The 18,526-nt window shown below is 40.1% G+C and overlaps 1 protein-coding gene and 1 long non-coding RNA gene across 5 annotated transcripts in view; both read right to left on the bottom strand.

Moving 5' to 3' along the window:
- Positions 1-13,183, bottom strand: part of samd11 (sterile alpha motif domain containing 11) — a 55,366-nt gene extending 42,183 nt beyond the window's left edge. For 2 of the 4 annotated variants that reach the window (XM_083569816.1, XM_083569817.1), the window contains exons 1-2: positions 11,908-13,183; positions 10,092-10,183 (exon numbers count right to left, since the gene is read on the bottom strand). In XM_083569816.1, the coding sequence (XP_083425942.1) occupies positions 10,092-10,183; positions 11,908-12,352 (537 nt within the window). In that variant the 5' untranslated portion in view covers positions 12,353-13,183. The other 2 variants (XM_083569818.1, XM_083569819.1) reach the window with 2 other exon arrangements.
- A 3,889-nt stretch (positions 13,184-17,072) lies between these two features.
- Positions 17,073-18,023, bottom strand: LOC310741912. Its single transcript, XR_014538101.1, has 2 exons — positions 17,933-18,023; positions 17,073-17,842 (listed from the first exon to the last, which is right to left on the bottom strand). It is a non-coding gene; the product is annotated as an uncharacterized lncRNA (long non-coding RNA).
- Positions 18,024-18,526: the final 503 nt, after the last annotated feature.

Here is an 18,526-nt window from a genome sequence, read left to right as displayed (position 1 = left end):
CACGCTAGACTTTATTTAGCAACAATTCGTGAGATTCGTGAGAAGTCCAACATTTCAAAAAAGAACAATAAAATTAAGCATTGTACATTTACATTGTGTCACTATGTATTCAATTATAATTGCAAACTGTTCCTGGTTTTTAAAGCTAAACACTGTTTAGAATTATTACTATTAGTTACAATTAGTATTTTTTTATCTCACTATTTTTACGTCGAACACTCATGCAAACGGTGACATAATTTTAAGCAAAACAGCCAACTGCTGTTGTGGCTTTAAATTATTGTTCAGACAAACTGGAGAAACGCGGACAAAATAAGTGTGATGCACAACAGAGAGCAAAAATATTTTTGATATATATATATATATATAAAATAAAATGCATGCAAACAAAAACAAACAGAAAAAAGTTAAATTACAACTATAATATTTACCTAGCTAATGCACTCTATAATAAATTGTAGGAAATTCATTACAACCGAAGAAACAGTGCACCACAAATAACAAGCTCATGTGGGGATAACTGATCCTAGCATAGGGATGGAGGTGGAGTCAGAGAGGGAGACATGATACTGTCTCTCATCTCTTCATCTGTCCCTCTCATACATCCAAAGAGATGGGGGGATAAAGAAGAAGGATAGCTCTGGGGGTAAGAATGACCTTTAAAGTGACCCTTACTGAGTCTCTGTCTTTCCTTGTGTGAGGGAATTGTAAGAAGCGCTGTGAAAAAGTAAGAGGGAAAGCTTGTCTGGGGTTGTAATGTATGGACGGATGTGCCTTTGAAATCCTCAGTTGGAAAGGCAGTGCATGGGACTGTGTGTGTGTGTGTGTGTGTGTGTGTGTGTGTGTGTGTGTGTGTGTGTGTGTGTGTGTGTGTGTGTGTGTGTGCGTGTGTGTGTGTGTGTGTGTGTGTGTGTGTGTGAGAGCATGCCTGTGTCTCAGTTCTGTCAAACTCTGGCTAGCCCTGCAGCTATCCCTACTTCCACACGCAAGGCCAACACACACACAGATACACAGACACACACACCCATGGCATCCTACAAGGACAGTAGTGTGAGTGGCAGGCTGGGGCAGAGGGTGGGGGAGACTAGCCAAGAGGCAAACAGGTGCAGGCCCTCTGGATTCTCTCAAGTGGCATACGTTAAAAGGAGAAGGCAAAAAAAAAGAGAGAAAGATAAAAACATCTCAGAGGATGAGCAGCCTGCATAGTTCCATACAATATTTGTGTGTTTTTCAGTTTTGCTCATTTGGCTCTGTTTTTGGAGACTGAGATGGTAAAGTTGGTGTAACATTCTGCCTAAGTTATAGGGGTCGGCTTTTTTTTTTTGTTTTTAAAAGATTATCAGAAAAGAAAGACTGCCACCTTCAAACAAAAACAGGTTTCAGTCCCTGAGTTGCAAAGTGGGTGTAGAGACTACATGGGCACCTGGCAGGCTAAAGAAAGTCACAGGAATGCACCAATTTAGCAGTGAGACTGCAGAGGCACTAAAGACGTCTTCCTGTCCCCCATTACGCCCCCATTCTGCCCCCTCCAACTGTTTGTGTCCTGCACCTAGATCTTGTGGTAAGCCTCTGTTCAGCCCCCGGGTCCTATTCAGAACACTGTTTCCGGCACACTGTTGTTCTGGCAACACACTTCCGTGTAACGTACGGTGTTCCAAAACAAAAACATGAAATGCTGGGCTTGAGCACACACTGGGCTATACACCCACCCACCCACCCACCCACCCACACACACACACACACACACACACACACACACACACACACACACACACACACACACACTTGTGGTCAGGTAATTCTGAAGTATGAAAAATGTATTGAGTTAAAATTTCCAATAAGCACCACTACTATGAAGGAGTCTTCAAAAACCTACCTTGAACTAAAAAGAGCTCAATTTACACTGTCCATCAAGAAACAAATATACACACACACACACATATGCACACACATACACACATACAGCAAGCTACAAGCTTCCTAGTTCTACGTATTCTGTGGTTCCCCTCAGCTCTACAGACATTACAATACATTACAGACACAAGAAACCAGCTGGAGAAAGCAGATTTATAAAACAATAAGAAAATAATAGCAAAGCTATTAGGAGTATATCAATAGAAAAGGACAAATTGGACAAATCCTACAAAAATAAGTGTCCTGTTTGTGCATGCTTATCTAAAGTCACGAATTCACGTAAATATTACTAAAATATATAAATAACAAAACTTTATTTTACACCTGTTGAACATCAGGAGTCTGACTGAAAATCAATGCCACCAATACAATATTCATATCTACTGACTGGCTGAAAAATTCAACGCTGCTCTTTCCTAAGGGACATCTTTCTAGCACACATGCAGATGTTCGATGTTCAAATTACATTTCAACTTTTCTTTCCAGAGTGACGACAAAGTACTTTTAATTTAGCTTTACTTTTAAACTCGAACTTTCCCTTCAGTTGTTCAGAATTCTTCACTCAGAATAAAACAATGAGGACATTACATAAAAGCCAAGAGATGTTATTTCCCAAAAGGTGCACTGCTATGTCACTGAGGGACTGTGTGCACTTTCTTACTGGCACACACATACTCCTGCTCTCCTACTCTTACACATGAACACACACACACACACACACACACACACACACACACACACACACACACACACACACGTATCGCGGTAGCAGCCCGTGACATTCCTGCAGCTGCGGCGCGCTTGCATGTGGCCCTCCCTTCCTCCCCCGTTGCTCTCCCTGGGGAAAGAATGCCTAATGAGTCACGCGTCTGTCTGCCGTAACCTCCACTTGTGTGTGTGTGTGTGTGTGTGTGTGTGTGTGTGTGTGTGTGTGTGTGTGTGTGTGTGTGTGTGCGTGTGAGCCGTAACGGCTCTCTGTGTGAGTGTGGAGGCGGAATGGCGGGCAGACTTGGCGTGAGCTTTTTTGGGGGGGTGGAAAAGAGGATAGAGGGAGGGAAGGAGGGAAGAGAGGAAGGGAGGAAGGAGAAGGGCTGGCGGCAGTTACTGCACCTAGTTTCAACCACTGGAACATTGGGGGGGTGGGGGGGGTGGACTTGCTCAGTTTGCGAGAACCCATCTCCTGTTCATATTCACCAACATATCCACTTTTACTGTTTTCCGTTAAAGCCACGTGACAATCACAAGAACTTATTACATACGTCACATATTAAGCACAAGACCTAACGACAACAAATCCGTTAGTTCTATCATTGTATCAAGGAAGACAGAGCCAAAAACAAGTCATACAAAGGAAACATATTGCATTGCTTTGCTTTAAACACATGTAAACATTCAGTCAGAATCTTTCATTTTTTTCTATAAGAAAAAAGATTATATGATATAGTGTAAGAGCTGTATATGGTTTCCTGAAAGACAAGAGCACACTGTAGGGGAGTAAACCCCCCGGCCTGTCTCAGTCCAATGGAGCGCTTCCCCACACTCGGACGTCAGCGGCAGCTCAGCCATGCGTGCCAGCCACTCTCTCACTGTGTTTGCATAGACCCACCAAGACAGCCATGGGAGAGTGTTATGGACAAGCAACAACTCCAACATGGCCCTCAGAAAGCAGACCAACAGGAGGCCAGAGAGAAAGGGGGCCAAGGAAGGACTTTTCAATTAAACTGAAGCAAACAAGACTGAAGAAAACCATGCTTGCAGCACACATGGGTGGGAAAAAACACATGCCAAAATGAAGTCTTATGCATGATACAAAATACAAAAAATATAAATGGACCCTAAACACTGATATAAAGCAAAAGAATACAACATTTTAAATATTTTGCAAAAGTACATATTCAATAAGGTAATGTTAGCATAGTAGCATCAAGCATAGCATCGTTGCTAATACTCTACCACTGCTGGTGTTAGCTAACCAGTAAATAGTTTACTACTAAATTGTTAGCTCTAATAACTGATTTATTAGCTAAATCAATGTTATACTATTTGTTTGAGTTCGAGATAATTGGAGAACCACAAATATTAATGCTGTTACAAATATTAATGCTGTCTCCCTCTTTTTGTAAGAATATCTCCACGATCCACCTAACTTCCTAGTATTCAGCTCACTGTCTAGCAAAAAAGTATGATTCATAAAATGCATTATAATCACGTAAATGTAAACCCTTATTAAACAAGAAACACAAACAAAATGACATTGCTAGCTCTTCCTTTTCTCTCTGAAAATATGTTTTTAAAGCTGCTATACTGTACAGATTTATGTTTCAAACACATGTATTAAAATCTTTCCCACTGCTGATTTTAAGCTTTAAAAATCTACAATTGGAACTATTGGCTGTTTTAGGACTATATTTTAATAAATAAATAAAAAAGACTGATTAAGTTCTGATAAAGTAAAAACAAAAGTAAATAAACAATGCGCATACATGGACAAATACATTCATCCATCTGTAAGTTCCACCACTTTTGCCCCATCTGTGCATCTCCAGGAGTTTACTTTCACACTGATTTCATAACACATGGCTGCTTGTTAGCGTGAAGGCGCACAACAGCTGTCATTACATTGTGTTGCACTGAAAGCAAAGTGCCAAATGAGATGAGCAGGTAGAGCCGCCGCTGACGTCTGTGGAGGTTTTTCTGGCGCACTGAGAGTCGCATTAATTCACTAACGTAACAGACCGCAGGGCAGACTCACTCACTCCCGGGCCCGAGGAGGAATCCTGTTGTTGCCATAGCAGCATAGCCGCAGCTCCATGTGGGGGATACAAACACACAAACGTACGTGGGACACACACACACACACACACACACACACACACGTGTACACATGCACACGTTTTCTCTAACCCCCCGCAGTGAGGGAGCTGTAGTGAGACAGAGTGGCGTCAGCCACCATTCCGGCCTGTACACAGCCCTGCAGCTCTGCTCTGTCAAATGAGAGTCGTATTGCCGAGATAAAGCTCTCCTAATACTGTGTACTATAGTGCTAAACTAAAACTGCCTCATTAGAGTGCTCTTACTTGGCTGCTGAGTTTTAGTCACACCATGACTTCCCACAGGGGTGAATGATGTGGCAAAAATACAACACAATACTTGAATATACGTTTCATATATAGTATAAATTTGTTTGGTGTATACTAGCCTTGCTGATAAATGTACAAAAACGCTTATGCTATATTTTCAGTGTATCATTTTCAGCCCACTTTTAGGCAAACATCTTTAAGCCGGGAGCTCAGTGGCCTTGGAAAACTAATTGGTGAGTTAGTTAGTTAGTTAAAGACAAAGTTTAAAAGAAAGAAACACAATACTGACAACAAAACTGACAAATGTATACTCTACCACGTGTAGGACTAATCTAATATCTCTTTTGCCAGCTCAAACGCACACACAGTCCAGACACATTTCACATATAACACACAATATAAACACACAGGAACACATGCACACACATTACACACAAAAGAAAGTAAGTAGGAAAGAAAGAAAGAAAGAAAGAAAGAAAGAAAGAAAGAAAGAAAGAAAGAAAGAAAGAAAGAAAGAAAGAAAGAAAGAAAGAAAGAAAGAAAGAAAGAAAGAAAGAAAGAAAGAACACTATTCTATGACACTCTTGTCTGAAAGACACCAATATAAGGACAGCAAAGCATGATGTGAAACTTACAGGAGAGCTATAAATACAGTATTAATAATTGCAAAATGTAAACAAAACATGCTAGTGGACTGAAAAGAAGCTCAGTTTGAGTTTTTTTCTGCACAACCCTGAATGATAGCAGTAACTATGTCTGTTCATGGACAATTGTTCACTGGTGAATTTTATTGTCTGTTTTTTTTTAATCAGCCAAGGTTTTATTGGGATCATCTTGTACACCAGGAGAGTAAAAATACTGCTGAATTCACAGAGTATAAAACCTGCATAACACTAAATTCAGGTTGTGTTGTATCCAACAGTGAAAAGTTTATCTTTGCATTATTTATCTCGAAATTATCAATATCACATCGGTGCACTGCCCTACCCTAACCACTTGTTATATTGCTGGTGTTGTACTTCAGTGCAGGTGCATGTAAAATAATGACAGTCCTGGTGCAGTTATAATGCAGCTCTCAGACATCTGATATTGCTTATAGAGGATGATTCTGTGTAACGTTATGTATTGTATTGTTATGTAATGTATTCTCCGTAATGATCCTACTCAGTGTGTAATAGATTTGCTCCTGCTGCTGCTGCTCAGGAAGTCTGTGTGTTATAGTGGACAGCCCTTTAAAGATCAAATCATTCTTTTGTTATAGTTTCTTGTCAATGTCTGCCCAAAGCCAGACAATGAATGCATGAACTACTCTATATTTCCATAAGCATGCCTGCGTTAGATGTCTCAGATGTTTGATGGTAATTATACAAGTTATAAGATATGATACTGTATATTATTGGGGATGTATTCTTTATAACATAATTTTCATTTCCAGACACAGAATCTTCACAGTAACAATTAAGCTCATAAGTCATGTCAGAAAATCTCCAGAGCGTCATCAGTAGAAACTTATTAAGCAATCAACTTTTGTCCAGTTCCAGATGATAAGCCTTCCACTAGGATCTCTTAAGATCTCTCAAGATCATTAATAAACGAATGCCTAATTTAGTGGAAATGATGCAGAAACTACTAAACTGACCCCTCACTCCCAGTCAGCCATATCCCCAACCTCCTGCATGGCAACCTTTTCCAACCCAGGATGGAGTGCGGGAGGGGTGGGATGGGATGGGGGTGCTGATTCGAAGAGATATTTACGAGCCGGAGGAGAGTGCAATTTCCTGCCGGCCTCCGCTAGTTCCGCTGAAAAAACAGAGCGGAGGAAGTACATTTCTCCTGGGAGACAACAGCCAGCGTGGCTTGTCAGCTTGAGCTCTTAAAGGGGCCTGTGCACACTTAAACCACCTTACAAACACAACACTGAGCCCTACAAAGTCTCTATATAAGAAATAGGACAGAATTAACCCATTAACACATAGATAATGATTTGCATGTGTGTATGATCTGTAAGTATAAATGAACTAGTATCTTTCCAAGCAGCTCTTTTATCATTTTAGCAAACTAGTTTGAGCATTAGATGCTGTTACCGATAGCCTACTACGCTACAACAGAAAGGTCACAGTGATTGTCTGAACCTCATTCTATTAGGAAGGTGTCTGTTTAAAAGTGATGTGTCAGAACAGTAATAGCAGTTATCAACTTAAGTTCAAATAGCTCAATGCTAAGTGGCTACCTGTGCAGTATTGTAGCGTAGATGATTGCTAATATCCAGGAAGGTACATGTGAAATAGCAATGCTTGTATGCTATATAATCATATTCTCATAAATTGACCTGTAGATAAACATGTCACAATGTCAAAAAAGCCATAATAATTTTGTTCATTGTTGTCAATAGCACAGTTAGCTTAGCCAATTAACAGATCATCGACTTATATCAGCCTATGACAGGTTTAAGTGTCATCACTAACAGGTTTTGAACCTCTTGAATTGTTCCCCAAGTGAAAAAAAAAGTTCAAATAAAAATCAATTGTTTATACATTTTCCTATATATTAACTGCAAGCAAGAAAACCATTTCAGGGGCTCATGAACAAATTAAAAATTATCTTTAAAACAAATTATTCTGCACATTACATTTAACACTTCATCTCAAAATGAGGAACTAAAGCATTAGTTATAGGGTGGCTTGACAGGTTTAGGATTGCGAGGATGCAAAGGAAAGCATCGAAAAGTGTGAGGCCTATGACTTATGTGAAGTGTGTTCCTGTAATTTATTGTGTTTCTGTTGGTATGTGTGAATGCTTGTGTTATATGTGTGCAACGGTGAAAATAATAGCATTAGAAATACACAGAGAGAGAAAGAGAGAGGGAGAGAGAGAGAGAGAGAGAGAGAGAGAGAGAGAGAGAGAGAGAGAGAGAGAGAGAGAGAGAGAGAGAGAGAGAGAGAGAGAGGGAGAGAGAGAAAGTGTGTGTGCATGCACAGGGACTGTGTCTTGTTATCTCAGAGAGTTACGTTGTGTGAGTGTGTGCATGCGTGCGTGCGTGCGTGCATGTGTTTATGCCTTGCCCTTAAGGTGTGTGCGTGTGTGTGTGTGTGTGTGTGTGTGTGTGTGTGTGTGTGTGTGTGTGTGTGTGTGTGTGTTTGGGGGGGTGCGGGGAGACTGTGTGTATGTGTACATATACAGCCACAGGCAAGGCAAGCTCGGAAGCCTGCCCTCCGCGTCCACACCTCTCCACCTCACAAACCAGTGTCATGCTTACGGGAAGAAGGAGTGGTGAGGGGAGAACAAACGTTCTTGAAGGCCCTCCGCATCTCCACAGTAAGCATCACAGCTACCAAAGTGGATTCTTCCATAACCTAAATAACTAGTTTTCGAGCTTTTCAAAATATAGACTGGGCGATTGAAAAGGAAGCGCTTATCTTTTAAAATGATATACTTAAAATGTATTTTTTAACCCATTATTGTATGTGAGGCTGTAGGGGGGAAAAAAATCAATCCCCATTCACAATACTGCACTATATGGTGTAGCCAAAGGAAATACCAAAGCTGTAAAAGAACATGCAAATCAAACCAAATTGTACTCTCAGTGTCATGTGACCTAAACAGCAGCTTACCTATTGACAGACAAGTATGACATTGTCCAAAATTAGAGCTAACCTCCAATTAAAGACAAAAACACAGACACATCTAAATAGACAGTATGGGTTATTTCCAAAATAGGCTTTATATCTAGGTAACAGACCTGCCCAATAGTTAAAGTCTATTGATTTGAGAATTATCTGTATGTATGTAACATAGCAACATAACACATTCCCTCTAACTCATACACAATAATCAGACTGCGACCAGACAAAAGCAATTATCACACAGACTCCTCAGCGTCTCGTCCAAAACCACTATCTGCGTGCCAAGGATAACTAGATAATATCCAAGCTGGCGTTTATCTGCAGTTCTGGGTGTCACATGCATCGTGAGTTTACCTGCATCACACACTTCCAGTTTATCTACACTGCCTCTGTCTTGCATGCAGCACACCCAGTAATCACCCGTAGCCACAGTCAGTAGCTCAATAAGCCTCTTACACCCTTCCCTACAGATTAACCGTTAGAGGCGACGACAGATGTGCTCGCTTCAGATAAACAGAAAAACAGCACCTGTGTGGACAGATTCTACTGCCTTTCAAGCAGCCAGTCACCCACACCCACACGCATGCAGACACACCCACACCTGCACACACATGCCAAGTGCACACACACTCACGCGAGCGGTTTTTGTCACCCACTTGGAAAAAGGGCAAGTGGACTTTTTTAAGGTGTGAGGATGTATAAGTAGAGATATGGAAGTTAGCTATTTATATTACTGACTAACTACAGTATATGATCAATGCCTGTCTAATCAAGATTTATTAACTGCAAAAGAACTTTTAAAAACGAATGCTGCTTTGGCACATTTAAAAAAATGAAAAAACATTTATAATCAAGATTTAATGAAAAAGTTGATGATGATGATGATGATGATAATGATGATGATGATGATGTAAACTTTAGCCTTACACTTGAATGATGAAGCATTCTTATGGATGTCAAAACGGAAATCATTATTTACCTCATCAGCCTTCAAATCATTCCAACTAAGCTGTAGTAACATATATTTAACATCTAATGCATTTCTAAGATTGTGACTCATCTACAGTCACATGATTTCAACACAGTTTTTTAACCTCTACAGCAGATATAACTTAATAAACAGTATTATAAGGCAGTATAATGTCCAGTGGCTTGAAGGGGGGAGAATCCTGATCTAACAGCTACTCTTGAGTTCAACAAACATAAACACACAGTTCCAGACATTTCACCTTTCCTTGCACCCAGGGCTAATTAACTTCTCAGTATCACTTTCAGGATCACTTTCAAGCCACTGTCCCAAACCCTAGACCTTCATGCGTGTTATAACTTTGGAGCAGGTTGATTGCTTTGTAGAACTTTGTAGAGGTTTCTTTATTGATACCAGACATCATCGATTTTAATACAACTCTTTTTTATAGAAAACGATTTGGATGCTAAAAGCAAAACTCACAAAAGGACATAAAAGCAGCCTTACCACTGGAGATGAAATCCGACAACCAGGACAGTCACAGATTGGAGGATGCACCTGTAAGATTCCTTTGGACATAAGTGTCTTTAGACTTTTCCCTGCATGGAAAGACAGTACAGTATATTAAGAGAAGTGAAGAAAAGAGGGGGAAATCTAAATAATGCATACAGATTTTGCTAAGTACAACAACATCCTGTTCAAAGTCTTTAGTTTTAAGAGTTAAAGGTATTTTTTCTTCAGAGTTACAGAAAAAAAGAATTTGATATCATATATTTGTATTTAGATAGACAATTCCATCCTGATGTCGCTGACAGCTAAAGTAGCCTAAATTGCTTAACACCAAAACATGGCAGTAAAAGGGTTATATAGATAGTTTTCAAACTTGAATAATACTTTTAAGTTTTTAGACCTTAAAAGAATACACATGAATACACATTCTTCCTTAGCACAAATGTACCAAATTAGCCATGACTTTTTTACGAGCTTTAGTTTTTTGCTGGAGTTGCATTACATTTTGCATACTGCTACATACTAAACATAAATTTCCATGACTCTGTAACTATGTAAGCTTTACAATCCTAGTAGAAGTAAAAAAATAAAAAATTCAGGCAATTTTCAGTACATGAAAGCAGACAAATTTGGTCAGCAAACTACAAGCAGGAATTGTGTTATCTTGGAACCAAAGGATGCTTCCTGTAGACTTCTCTCATAAATATAGATACCATTATGTTCTTTTGCATGGTCTTGTCACTTTTAAGGAACAAGTTTTTAACTATTATATATATATATATATATATATATATATATATATATATATATATATATATATATATATATATATATATATAACATTTCTTTTTTTTTTCTTCAAAAACTTGATAAGTTGCATAATTGAACCTACCCAAAGAGTTCCTTAATGGTTGAACACGTGGACTTTAAAAAGAAATAAAGGTATAAAGGTATAAACATTTTTACCTTTCTTCAACATTATCAGCAAGAAAAACTGTCTGATAAATTCCACCCCTGAAAGCGTGAGCTGGGAGGTGTAAACCTTCGTAAAGTCAATAAGGACAATCTACAGAGCTCCATGTGACCAGCTCAATGCCTCAAAAAACAAACAAACAAAAAATAGTATATAGTTTTAAAACCTTTATTAAACCTGCACCTCCATGCAACTTAGTGCACTAGTCTACAGCAACAGTGAAGCGCTCGAGCTCAGTGTCGGAACCAGAGCGCGTGCTCCTCTGTGTCTAACTCTAAAGCACGTGCCACACAATATAATGAGGAAAGCCCATTCCCATCTTCCTCCGACTTGATATTCATCGATGCACTCTTACATTTGAAGACTGATCTAACGATTTCCCGCTCAACAACCTGGAACTGCTAGAAATTCAGAACAGAGGTTGCACTGGGTCGTGTTTTAAAATCTTCTCTGTATATCTATGTCTCAAATCAGCCCTGACTCAAACTTACCAGCGATTTCGTTCAACTTCTCAAAGCCCTATTTGATCATTCCTAGGATTCAGCACTGACGCACGCGACTATCCAAGTATCCACCCCGTGCAAATAATAGGACCCGTTTATTGTATCCCGATTCCGGTTCAGCGTGTGACAGATGCCAAATTACGCACAGCCTCTATCCCGAATGGGAAGTTAGCGCGTGCTGGTCTGCTGCGCTTCACTAAAACTGTGTACTTCTAGTTGGTGTAATGCCGAGTAACCCTTTCCTTCCTACAGAAAAAAGTGCACTCCGATGAACAATAACTCCAAACCATAACTTGTCAGTTACAGTAGTGTTACGAGTGTAATAATCAGGACTCACCCTTGTGTCTGATACTCCTCTTCCAGTCCTTGGCCGTTTCTCTGCCGCTGACGAACTGGAACTCGTTCGGTGTGAGCCACTCGCCCCTGTGCTTGATGGAGGGTCCCTTGCTGCCCTGGCACAGTTTGTTGATGTAGAGCAGCGCCTTGTTCTCGCCGCACTCCACCTCGATGCACGGCTCGCCGTTGTCAAAGAACGGCTGAAAGTCGGGGATGGAGGAGAACCTCTCCAGCATCAGGTCGTCGGCGTGCTGCTGATGTAGGTGCTGCCGGTGCAACGGCGCCAAGTAGCCGCGCGGATGGGCGAAGAGGTGGTCGTAGGGTGGCGGATGAGGGGTCACCACGGGAATCGCGGCGGCATTTAAAGGGGCCAGGTATTCTGGCTGCGCGAAGGCGCCCAACGCCATGTCTTCTCCGTCCAACCTCTCCTTTTTGACGGCAGGCATGTTAGCGGCGGAGGAGTGAGAAGCGGCTCGCGCGAGTCAAACTTGCGCGTCCTCTGTGCGTGCGTGCGCGTGTATGTGTATGCGTGGTGCGTGTGCGTGTTTTTTTTAAAGAGTTCAGATCGCTCCTGACTCCGCTCTGTGGTTTGTTTTCTTTCCTTCTCTCTCTCTCTCTCTCTCTCTCTCTCTCTCTCTCTCTCTCTCTCTCTCTCTCTCTCTCTCTCGCCCTTTTTTTCTTCGTGGGACTCCACGCGCCGCTGTACTGTGCGCGACGGCAACAAGCACGAGTGCGTTTCACGGCGAGGGAGCTCCGCTGAGCGCGCGCGCGCGCGCGCCTCTTCACTGCGCTGCTGGCGTGACGGGTTCCGGCGCGCGCCTGCCCACCGCATCTAACCGAAGCCGCTCCACTAATAGGCCTCCTGCCATGCTGCCGCCACACTGACGGCGACCCAGGGCTTAATTAACGAGCGCCGAGCTCCTGGATCGACTCAAGAGCTGCACTCACGTGTTTCCTTCCAATTACCCTCCGTACACCAAATTCAGTTTACACTATCCATTCACACACACACGCACACACGTCCATATACCACTTTGGTTTGATTTAAACATATACATGTCAACCTATTCACCTCGATCCCATCTAACAAGTCTACAAATAAATATTTACTATCTCCAGCCTAATTTTTTATGCCTTATTTTAGATTTAAGGGTAAAATATCATGCTGCAAAAGGAAAACTTGTCTTTATTTTAAAAGATTAATGATTTTTTTTTAAATCTCATACATTTGCATGCACCAAAGCGTCTACAACTAATGGGACATCTGTGTGTGTGTGTGTGTGTGTGTGTGTGTGTGTGTGTGTGTGTGTGTGTGTGTGTGTGTGTGTGTGTGTGTGTGTGTGTTTTTCCTCTCCTGACATTAACCCTCCATATACCGGTAAAGTCACGCTTTAGTTCGACCCAGACCAAACACGATTTGCGCTCTCCGCCGCGTCTCTAACTTGGCCCATTTAAACAGCGGAGGTAGTCCTGGCGTCAAAAGTCCAAGGGGGTTTGCGAGGAACGGCGCAGAGCAACTCTTTACAATCGCCCTGCAAATCATGACTTGAGAATCTGCTTCAGCCTTTCCTAAATCTTAATTTTCTATAATTTCACAGCCAAATCAAGACCTGGTCCTTTGGCATGTCACACTTAATTCTTAATAATGAATTGCCAGTTAACACATTAAGCAGCAATAAACATTCAATGGGGTCTTTATAGCGCTGTAATTTGCTGTGTAATTTGCCAATAAAAAAGTGGGACCATAAGGCTATAGATTGTAACAAGACAAGTGTAATGTGGAGCTGTACAACACACAGCTGTGTTAATAAAGAGAACAACACTCCGTTTTGGTTTCTCATGTGTTTGTTTTTTTGTGCCTGTTTTATTATATTGAATAAAATATAAAATACAAATGATGTTAGTGTCTCTTTTTAGGGCAAGTAGTATCAAATACATAAATTGGTATAGAAAATGGTCTTTAATAATTCTATTATAGCAGAATTATTTTAAGAACTCAAATGGCTTACTAATAATTTACAGTGTCACTGTTAAAATGGCTGTGACAGTGGCCATTTTTAACCAACAGAAAAGTATATTTCTGTCAAATTATTATAATTATTTATTTTTAAATACTCTTTCCTATAAATCATTCTGATTATTAAAATGAGTCATCTGATTATTCTTTGACAGGAACCTACATGCACAGTCCCCCTCTCCATCCTGACATGCATGAGCCTATTTAGGAAGTTAGTCATTTGTAAAATCTGTTTATCTATCCCCAGATAACAAGAATTTAGATTTCTCTGACTGAGGTTGCTGATTACAAATTTAGAAACACTGCTGACCTTTCTGAAATCAATTCAGATTTTGTGACTTTATACTTAATGGTTTATATTTTATTTCCACTGTAACCTTTATGTTTTTAAGTTTCTAGTTCTTTCGAAGCCTAGCTACTTCTCCGTAATGATGGAAATGTAGTATGTTTGTGCCAGTACTTCAGTCAAAAATATTTTTTTAGCCTTATACAAAATAATGAATTATTTATGTTAATAAGATATCCCTCGGTGTAAGTGTTTGCGTGTGGATTATAAACTTTTGTGTGCATCAGTTAATTTTTCCGTTAGCTTCAGCTTGCTTGAGGAAAGCACTGCACGGCATGGAGCGATAAGATTTTTGTCGGAATAATGTAACTGTATTTGGTAATTACAGTACTATACTGTAAATGTTGAATATGTTAGTAGTCCAAAGTTTTTAGCTGTAAAATTACACCAAAACGCTGTTGATAGATGTTCTGACAATCAGTCTAATTATTCAGTTTACCACCATGCTTGTCTAAGGTTCCACAGTTGGTATGGTCCTTGGGCATGTCCACAAAATCCCTGGTAAGTAATCCATCCCTGCACTGACACTGACAATTTAATTTTACCCTTAACATAATCTGGCACTCTAAAAAACTTTGATGACATACTACTCTAGTCTCTAGTAATGTCTGAAATTTGTACAATACAACAGTTTTTTCTGAAAACTCTTTTACTGGCTTTATTTTCTGTTTATTTTGTTTGCATGCAACCAAAAACGTTGTTGCTTCTTGAGAACTCAAGACATGACACTACTTATTTCACTCCGGAAGTCAAATTCAGGAAGTCAACATTGCCTCCACAAACACACATTATTGGGTTGGAAAAATATAAAGGTCAGGAGGTACTAAAAGATTATTTGTATTTGTAGGAGATCCCTCAAAACCTATGTGTGAGGATCCCCTACGGGGGTTACCCCTGCCCACAAACATACCCACTCCTGTCTTCATACGAATCACGAGTGAGTCATGAGTTTCCCTCCAGGGACTCAAAGAGCAACATTTACGAACGAGGGGTTCCCCTGAAATTACAGATGATAGTGGTGCACTTCCCACACACACACTTTATACAGGAAGGGTTCCCCTGAACTTTTCAGCCCCCATCTCACTCACAGTTTTATTCTCTCATCTGCTATCACCCTACTATTTAGTGGCAGCCACCCACTTATTATGAGTAGCATATTTACTTTCATTTTTATCACAGGCTTTGCAGGAAATCTAAACTGCCTTCAGGAACTAATCTGAATCTCAGTCACTATTGACAGAGAGATACTTTTCTGAACCACAAACCTAAAGAATTTAAAAGTTTTAAATAGAAATACTGTTAAGCAGTACAATAATAAATATAGCTAATTATGAATATATTACTGCAGAATCGTGAAAATCTAGAGAATTTACAGATTTAGTAATCCTTTTTTCCATATGTTGTGTCTAGATCAGCATTTGCCAGATTCACATATGTTTTTCTAATATCCAGCATAAAGCTTTGTGTAAGTAATGCTTTATAAAATTGTTGCCATCCATCCACTGATATTCATTGTAGTGTATACTTACACAATACAACATATACAAATTGTAGACTTGCCAGGCAAACTATCAACAAAACGTAAAGCCATTTACAGTGCCGTCTGCGGTAAGACAATTAAGCTGGTTTGTCTGTGTTGACAGAGTATATAAATTCTATGAATAACATTATAATCCAATGCAGATTCCTATTTTATATTAATTCAAGTGCTTTATCCTGTTCAGAGTCACAATAGACGTGGAGTCTCTGGAATTCTGGAAAAGAGACAGGAATTTATACCCTGGATGGGACAGTAGTGCATTGCAAGTCACCATATACACACAATCATTCCACCCAGATGAGGATAAGTTCTTTTTTGAGTCTGGTTCCTCTCAAGGTTTGTTCCTCATTCAATCTCAGGGAGTTTTTCCTTGCCACTGTCACCACTGGCTTGCTCATTAGGGTATTAGGCTTGCTCATTAGCCTCACTAAACTAAACTAAACTAAACTAAAATGCTATACAAATAAAACTAAATTAAATTTAATTCACACCAAGGGGGCAGTTAAGAGTGAATGCCACAGTTGGTAGGAGGAAACCCAAAAACCTGGAAGAAACCCTTGCAAATATGAGAAGAACATTCAAAGAATACAATCAATAACCAATATAGGAACCTGAATCCCTGGATCTGAGAGGAGGAAAGTCCACTTGGTGATGCACTGTTGCAAATTTATTTTAAGTGTGTTATATATACAATAATTTTAGACTCTCCATGCTTTAGAGTTGAACTTCTAAATTATTTAGGATCTTTCCAGCTATTAAAGACTTTCGTAAAACAAGAACTCAAAATCCACTCAAAAATATGTGTTAAAAAGACCACATAGTGTGTTATCTTTAACACACACTTGTTTATTTATGGACAACTGATTTGAATTGAATGCATCCATGTTGTAGTGTTAATGAAGATGTTTGTTAAACTTTCACACACAAATCGAAACTGCTATAGGTTGCTAGCATGACACTCAACATTCATGTACCTGTTAAAGACAGTCCACAGTGTTTAAGTAAATCCAGAGTTTTTGAGGCAAGACACATTATGAAACAAAAAGTGTTATGTACAATTTTTGCAGAAAATGTGAGCTTTGCGGTGTGAAAGTCCTCACTAGATATACCTCTTTGTCAGTGCAAAATGCACAAATCAGTTCTTCATGTGGCGAGAGTTTTGTCATGTCACATGGCTATGGTCCCCATTATTTTCTGTAGGGATACGGTAATGAGTGTGCTGTCAAAACACAATTAAACTGACACTAAATTATACAAGCTGGATTTATTTAATGATGTTTATTGAGTATATCATTAATGGACTAGGCCCCACAATAAACAAAGCACAACTGACAAGATAAAGTAGATGACAAAGAAGATATACAATAAAAATACGTAATATTGTGTCTTGGGGCATGTTCAAGCCATGGTCTTGAGTCATTGCTTTCCACATGGCCTTATCACCACAGTGAGCATCTTCCATTTGTTTCAAAGTCAATTGTAAAACTTGTACAGGGCTGTTATTAATAACACCTGAAATAAAATAAAACTTGTAAACACGTTTCTTTATTCCAGACTAATGATTATGCATTTCTGTTTGAGTGGGTTTTTTTTTTTTTCTTGACTGAGACTTGAATGAACCCCTTATTTAATGCTGAAAAAACCGACTATAAGAAATAATAGTCTCCTTTGGTCGACAGTACAAAGACCCCTTGAAGTGTCCCCCACCTCCGTTGTTGGCAGCGGCCCCGGAGCCGCAGCGCTGCCGGCGGGGGAGAGAGGTAATAAATAACCCGGGGAGAGGAGCGGAGACCGCCGGACGGTGCACGCTCTGACCTGACAAATCCTCCCTGGAAAACTATCAGAGGGCGAGAGCCCACCCCTAGCGCTTGGAGCCAGCCTTTCAGACATGAGCAGCGGCGAAGTATACAAGCCCGAGTTGAGAGGAAACAAGCGGCGTCTTTCATTTCCCTCTCCTTTCCCTCTTCCCCTGAGCCGCCACACAGACATTCAGAGCTGCAGGAGCAGGATACAGTTCCTGTACAGGATGGACGCTAAATGATTTAAAAAAAATATCAATGAGGGATCAAAGTTTTCCAAAAACCAACAAACAAACAAAAACCAACAAAAAACCCAGCGCTTACCTCACAGCTCAATGTGTGTGAAGTGTAACATGTTTTCCTAGTGTCTGGATTTCCTCCGGGTTCACCAGTTTCCTCCTTCATCCCAAAAAAATGGTGTGCATTGCCAGTGGTGGAGAAAGGGATTTCTCACAGGGGTGGCCAGAAAATAAAACAAAAATGGCATTTATCAAACCTTAACATATAAATCGTTTAGTATTGTGGTAGAAAACATTATCGTATAGAGGTTGATCTGTATTTATATCTTTTCATCGTTAAAAATGCAATTACAAGGTGGGGTGGCCGTGATTATGTCAACGGTGGCCGCAGCCACCCCTGGCCACACCTTAGCTCTACCCCTGTGCATTGCAGCATCCAGGATTACTTCTAGCTCACGTCGGGCATTCTTCGGATCGGCTCCCATCTATCACGACCCTGATGGCAATAAAGCACTCAATAAAGCACTCACTGAAGAGAAATAAAATATTTCTTTTGGCATTGACATACTATATTTAACCTGTTTCTGTTCACACACTATTAGAGCCTATTTGTGCTATCTTTACTTGTCACTTCATTGAAGAACAAAAACAGAAATGCTTTTGTCGAAAAGTAAAAACC

Source organism: Silurus aristotelis (genome assembly GCF_946808225.1).
Source record: "Silurus aristotelis genome assembly, chromosome: 19".
NCBI lineage: Eukaryota > Metazoa > Chordata > Actinopteri > Siluriformes > Siluridae > Silurus > Silurus aristotelis.
This window is presented reverse-complemented; position numbering and strand designations above follow the sequence as displayed.